The sequence below is a fragment of the Ochotona princeps genome, chromosome Y, assembly GCF_030435755.1.
Source record: "Ochotona princeps isolate mOchPri1 chromosome Y, mOchPri1.hap1, whole genome shotgun sequence".
In the NCBI taxonomy this organism is placed as follows: domain Eukaryota; kingdom Metazoa; phylum Chordata; class Mammalia; order Lagomorpha; family Ochotonidae; genus Ochotona; species Ochotona princeps.
In genome coordinates this window covers 9223747-9229746 of record NC_080866.1, presented here as the reverse complement: position 1 = coordinate 9229746, position 6000 = coordinate 9223747, and the positions used below count along the sequence as shown (strand labels likewise).

General features: G+C 57.7%; 1 protein-coding gene across 1 annotated transcript; it reads left to right on the top strand.

The window, feature by feature from the left end:
* The first annotated feature begins 1626 nt into the window (after window positions 1-1626).
* Window positions 1627-4355, top strand: LOC131478711 (testis-specific Y-encoded protein 1-like). Its single transcript, XM_058659293.1, has 6 exons — window positions 1627-1830; window positions 2710-2817; window positions 2991-3102; window positions 3185-3330; window positions 3548-3633; window positions 4289-4355. The coding sequence occupies exons 1-6, from the start codon at window positions 1627-1629 to the stop codon at window positions 4353-4355; spliced, it is 723 nt and encodes a 240-aa protein (XP_058515276.1).
* Window positions 4356-6000: the final 1645 nt, after the last annotated feature.

Genomic DNA, 6000 nt, shown 5'->3' with positions numbered 1-6000 from the left:
CCACTGAGGCCCTGTGCTCACCACAGGGGAATCCTAGGCACACCCCGACTTTGCAGGTATACAGCAAGCCCGGCTGGACGGCCAGCACCGTGACCCACCTGGACCGGCCTGGGGCATCAGGGAAGTGGTACAGGCAAAGCAGAGCCCACAGCCCCAGCTGTGGTGGGCACTAGGCCCAGCCAGAGGGTTTGATCTGGTCTGGGACCAGCCCCGTGGGAATCTCTGGTCCCAGCCGAGAACTGCCTGTGGTGTGCATGTGCCCAGTGTCCCTACCCAGTGACCAGCAAGGCCAGAGTGACTTGAGAGATTCAGGGGACCCTGTGTCAGGCCTAAGCATGGAAGACCACCGGCTCAAGTGCCACCATAGCATGCTCCTCTTGCAGGCACTCACAGATGGCCTGTGGTGGTCTCAGAAAAGACCAGACCTAAATAATGGCAGGCAGAATGCTGGCCACACCCCCTGACTTTCGGAAGGGCACGCTGCTGTCTAGCCTGGGTGTTGTCTCTGCCCCGCACTGCCGCCCCGGACCCTGCCCTAGTGTGCTCTAGGCAGCAGCAGCAGCAGTAGCAAGGAGCTGGGGCAGGTTTTGTGGGCAAACTGCCAGGCAGGCTTTAGCAGAGGCCAGTGGGCTGGCATTGGAAGGCCCTTTGCCACTCCGGGGTGCGCACGGGCCACGGCACAGGACCATGTGTGGGCAGCTGCCACACAACAGGTCTGGGCTGCATTCGCTGGTGGCATGTACCGTGTGCACGGGCTATTCTCGACCTTGCGCTCTCCGACAGAAGGCGTTCTGCCCTCCCTTTGCCCCCACAGCCTCCTCTGCCCCACTTGCCCCAGACGCCATGCCTTCTGCAGGCCCTGCTTGATTATCCATGCCGCTTTGCCAGCCACTCTCCCAGCGCAAGCTTCGGTCTTGGGTGGCCATCCATGTCCATGCCATCTGTCCCTCCACACAACAAGCCCTCACTTTCTCCTCTCCCTGGCCAGTGCGCCCACCTCCCGCCATTCAGTCTTAGGCCCAGCGTCCCTAGCCTCCTGACCTACAGGTGCACGCCCCACAATATCTGGGCTCTTAGTAGTGCTGCTGCGTCCCATCACAGCCTGGCACCTGACTAGGGTGTGGAGCTGGCCAGCTCTGGGGTCAAGGGCACAAGAGAGAGCTAGAATTGAGAGACACAGAGAGAGAGTGTTGTCCAGGCATGGCTGTCCTCTGTGTCCTGGAACTGCACTTGGGAGGGCTGAGCTCTGGACAGCAGGAGCACGCAGGTGCGACAGGCACCCTGGCCAGGCCACTGCCCTGTCACTGCATCCCTGGCCGCAGTGGGCGCCATGAAGGCCAGGTCAGCAGCATGGATGGCTCCTGCCCTTGGCGAGTGCAGAGCGCCTGAAGCGCTGGGGAACACAAGGGGGCGCTGGCTGCGCATGTGAGCCTGCGCCTGCACCTGCGCCTGAACATGCGCCTGTGTCCCTGGCCCAGTACGGAGCCCCAGCCGGCACCAGGCAAGCAGGTGTGGTTTCTGGCCTGGCGATCTTCTGGGCTGCAAGCCAGTGCTGCTCCCGGGCCCTGCAGGTACACACACTGTGCGCACACCGGCCCCAGCCCAGCTGCTCAGGGGCTGGGCCTCATGGCCCTGCGCGACCCGGGCCCCGGGTGTCTGTCCTCCCTGCTGCAGCAGCTGCAGTGGCTAGAAGAGCGGCAGAGATCCCTGAGTGCAGGGAGCCAACGGGCTTTTTGCCTGCTTCAGGCCGAGCTGGCGACCAGGCTCAGGCCGTACCTGCTGCGCAGAAAGGCCATCCTCAGGGCCATCCCAGCTTTCTGGCACAAAGCCGTATCCTTCCTGCTGGCCAGCTCAGGTTGGCCGTGTGGCTGGGCACGGCGGGTTGGGGGTTGGGGTTGGCTGGGGACAGGTGGCTGTGCAACGCTGGCCCTGCTGGCAGAGGAGGGCAGGGGTGGTGGGTTGTGTGGGACACGGAGACACTGACAGAGTGTGTGTGTGTGTGTGTGTGTGTGAGAGAGAGAGAGAGAGAGAGAGCGATGGGAGTGTTGGGAAGTGTGGGAGGTGGCAGGAGGGCAGCAGAGTCCTCCAGAGTCTTAGCTCTGGCCAAGGCCCTGACTGGATGAGTCACTTCCACTGTGGCAGGGAGCCAGAAGCCAGGCACTAACCACCCAGAGCAACCCAGCCAGCAGTCCGAATCGCATGGGTGTTGGGCTGTGCATGGTGTGGGGCTGAGCAGCCTGCACCACAGGTGCTTTCGGCTAGCCTCAGCTCTACTCGGCTCAGGCAGCACCCTGTGAGCATGAGTAGGTCCTGGAGTGCTGAGGGAAACCTGCAGGACCCTGCCCACAAACTGTGTGCAGGCCTGTGGGCAGCCAGACCTGCAGAAGAGAACGTGGCAGTGTTCTGCTGGGTCTCCCGTGGTGTGGTGTAGCCAGAAGCACACTGCTGCCGGACTGCCAAGGTGGCACCGAAAAAGCAGCTCCTGGCAAGCGCAGGTTCAGGCTGCGGCCCAAAGCAGAGCATCAGGGGTTGTCCGGAGTGGAACGTGCAACCCCTGTAATTCTGAGCATGGCTGCTGGTGCTGTACCTCGTGGGAGGGGAGGGCGGGCAGCAGAGGCCTGGTGAGCTGAGGTCCAGGCTGTTGGGCAGCACACGGGGCAGTGGAAGGGAAAGCAGTGTGACACCTGCTGCAGGCTCCATGTTCAGTAGTGCCTCAGGTGTCTCCTTGACCCCAAGTGGATTACACACCACCCCGAGCTGAGGAGTCTCATCAACGAGAAGGATGAAGATGTGCTGAGCTACGTGGTTGGCTTGGAGGTGGGGATCCGGCGGTGTGTGTGTGCTGCTGGTGCAAGGGTTGGGTGTTGGTGAGAGTGGATCCCGGGGCTGGATGTTTGCTGGGAGGAAGGCTGAGAATGTGAGCAGGGGTGTGGAGAGAGGGGCGGCATGTGCCTCTGGGCACAGTGGGCTCACAGTGCTCCCCTTGGCAGGTCAAGCAGCTGAGCTGTGGCCAGGGACACTGCAGAATATGCTTTTGCTTCCGGCAGAACCCCTACTTCTGCAATGATGAGATCTGCAAGGATTACTATCGCAGCATGCGTGGTAGGCAAGGCCTAGATGGTGCAAGCGATTCGGTGGGTTTCGTGCCCAGCCACGGGTGCTTGTAGAGATCCCATTCCCGCAGGATACAGGGCTGTATGTTCCAGCGCGATCCGGTGGTTCTGTGACTGTGACGGTGATCCACCCGCCTACAGCCCGGGCTCCTGCCCACCCAGCTTCTTGGATTGGCTGACGGACCATGCTTTCCCAGGCACCAACAGCATTGCCAAGGTGAGGCCACCCCTCATGGGCATCAGCTCAGTGGACTCCAGAGCCTCTGCTGGCCTCAGGAAGCTGGCTGCCAGAGGCTGGCGAGGGCCACAGGCCCAGTGCCGGTGAGGTGGGCTGCTGCTGTATGAGAGTACAGCGGGCAAGGTGCCTGCCGGGAGGTTCAGGTGAGCTTAGCGCCTGGCGGCTGGCCTGACCTCCTCCCCCACCCTCCACCCAGATCATCTGCGACAACCTGTGGCTCAATCCCCTGCTGTACTATCCCAGGGAGGATGTCAGCTTCACGGGAACCGTACCGGAAGTGGGGTGCATAGCCCAGGGACTGGGACATGAGCATCCCCTCAGGCAGGAGGCCGGAAAGCCGGGTGCAATGTGGCAGCCGGCCTCCTCCAGGCAGGAGATGTCCTTCACCCGAGTCCCGCAGGGGCCCCTGCTCCTGTATGCCACAGGTGGGAGGCTTGAATCCTGCAAACCCTTCCCCTTTGCCGTAACAGCTGGTGGGTCCACCCTTGTGCAGCCAGACTTCCAGCCCTCACCCACTTCCCCCTCTGCCAGACACCAAGGGTTGTACTCTGGTGCCAGTGCATTTGACCCCTGCCACCAGCACCCCACCATGCCCGGGAGCATTGCCAAAGCGTGGGCTGCCTGCCTTGCAGACACACTGGGATGTGTGCTGGGTCTGGTGTGGTTGGTGGGTATTCAGGCCTGGTTGGGATGCAGGTGCCAGTGTGGAGGGCCACAGGAGCAGGAGCATAAGTGTCTGCACCACGGTGGCAGCCTGCCAGGAGCACAGTAGCCCGCAGTGCGACTGTTGGAAATGGCAGCATAGGCACAGGGTTGCAAGGCAGCTGCGGTCATGTCAGCACCCTGCGTAACCTGCCTGGTACTGTGGCAGCATGAGCACAGCTGAAATTTGTGTCAGCTACATGAGACCCTGCCCTGCCTTTGTGTCTTGATGCAGGGCTGTGCAGGAGGTGGAGCAAGAAGAGGAGGAGGAGGAAGAAGAGGAGGAAGAGGAAGTAGACTGATTCCCTGTGGCCCACACAGAGCATGAGACTTCCCTCATTGCCAGCCTGGGGGCGTGCCTTGTTTCCGACAGTGGGGCCCCTCCACACCGCTCACTGCCCACCCCTGGGAAATAGGGAGGGGCCTGCTGTCTCCAGAGGTAATGGGAACACACTGTGTGACTATGAAATGACACAGAGCTTGAGCGATGTGCTGTCCACAGGAGATTGCTTTGGCTCAGGTGGTGCTCACAGTGGTTGTGAGGTGCACGTGTGTGCAAGGTGGGGTTAGGGGTTGTGTCCAGAATCATTAGTGTAGATGCTTTTAATTGGATAGGAGTCTGTTGTTTGTTATCAAATCTGGGTATTTATGTCTTCTTGTTGTCCTTTTCACAGGGCATTTCCACAGTTGGCTTTCCAGACGCATTATAGATGTCATGGTTTGAGAACCCTGGTCAGACATCTCTTAGATTCTTTGAGCCATTCCTGAGTTCAACATCTAAATACCGTTCTCTCTTTCTTTGAAAGTCAGAGACATGAGCATGTTCATGGTAATTCAAGCATTGAACCTAGGTAACCTGATGTGAGAAGCCAGTACCTGAAGCACCAGACTCACTGCTCACTTCCCATTTCTTACAGCTAATTGTGTCAGTAGGAGTTGTATATTTTATAATAATGGTAATTTCTACAAGTAATTATGAAAATATTATAAACATTGTAGATGTTTTGTGATAAAATCATTGGTGATTGTGATGGTGATGATAATGATGATGATGATGATTTCTGTACCTGGGGTAAGGGGAGACACAAAGGAGAAGCCCCACCCAGCCTCCAACTGATTCCAGGTCTCTGATCTGGGGCATGCTGCAAGGGTCCTGCTCAAGTGATTTGATAGTTCAACAGTTTTGAATTGCTGCCAATCTCTCCATGCCAAGCATGATGGAAACTATTCAGAATCCACTGGCTACAATAGTTCACCTAAGAATCTATTTCTCTCAGATTTTCATTGCCAACACATGGCTGGGGTAGATGATTGATTTGTTCTATTCCCCACCCTCTGTTGTGGTACTGGGTATTCACTGTATGTTTCTGTGGTTTGCCATATCCTCCAAGGATATGTTTTTACTGCTCTGTGTGAGCCTCTGAGGAGTCTCAGGTTTGATACCTGCACTCCGTGCTCAGGCCATGATGTGTCACTCCATGGTCAGTAACCAAGTCTGCTCTTCTCTTTATGGTGGGGATTTGGAGATTATCAGTTCAGTTGGAGTTGTCCCTGAAGAATCTTCCCCTGAGGTGATCTCAGACCTTATTCTTGTACGTACATGCCAATACAGGGTGCAGAAGAGTCCATTGCTCCAATCAGCTTTTGCACATGCTGGTGGTTGCATTTGCTAGTGCAGGTCTGCTTCCAGCCTTGTCTTCCACATGAGCCAATGCATGTTGCAGCCCAGCCTAATTCTGCCCAGTACACACTCGGCCATCAGACAAACCAGTGAGAGCTGCAGCCTAGTTGGAATGAATCATAATAATCCCCACCAAGCCAATCCCTCCCCTGGTTCCAGTGCTTGCCAATATGTATGGCAGACTGGTCCAATCAGACTCCCACATCCCATTCAGCTCTCATACATGTCAATGAGTATTGAAGCCTAGTTCAATCCAACCAACCCCA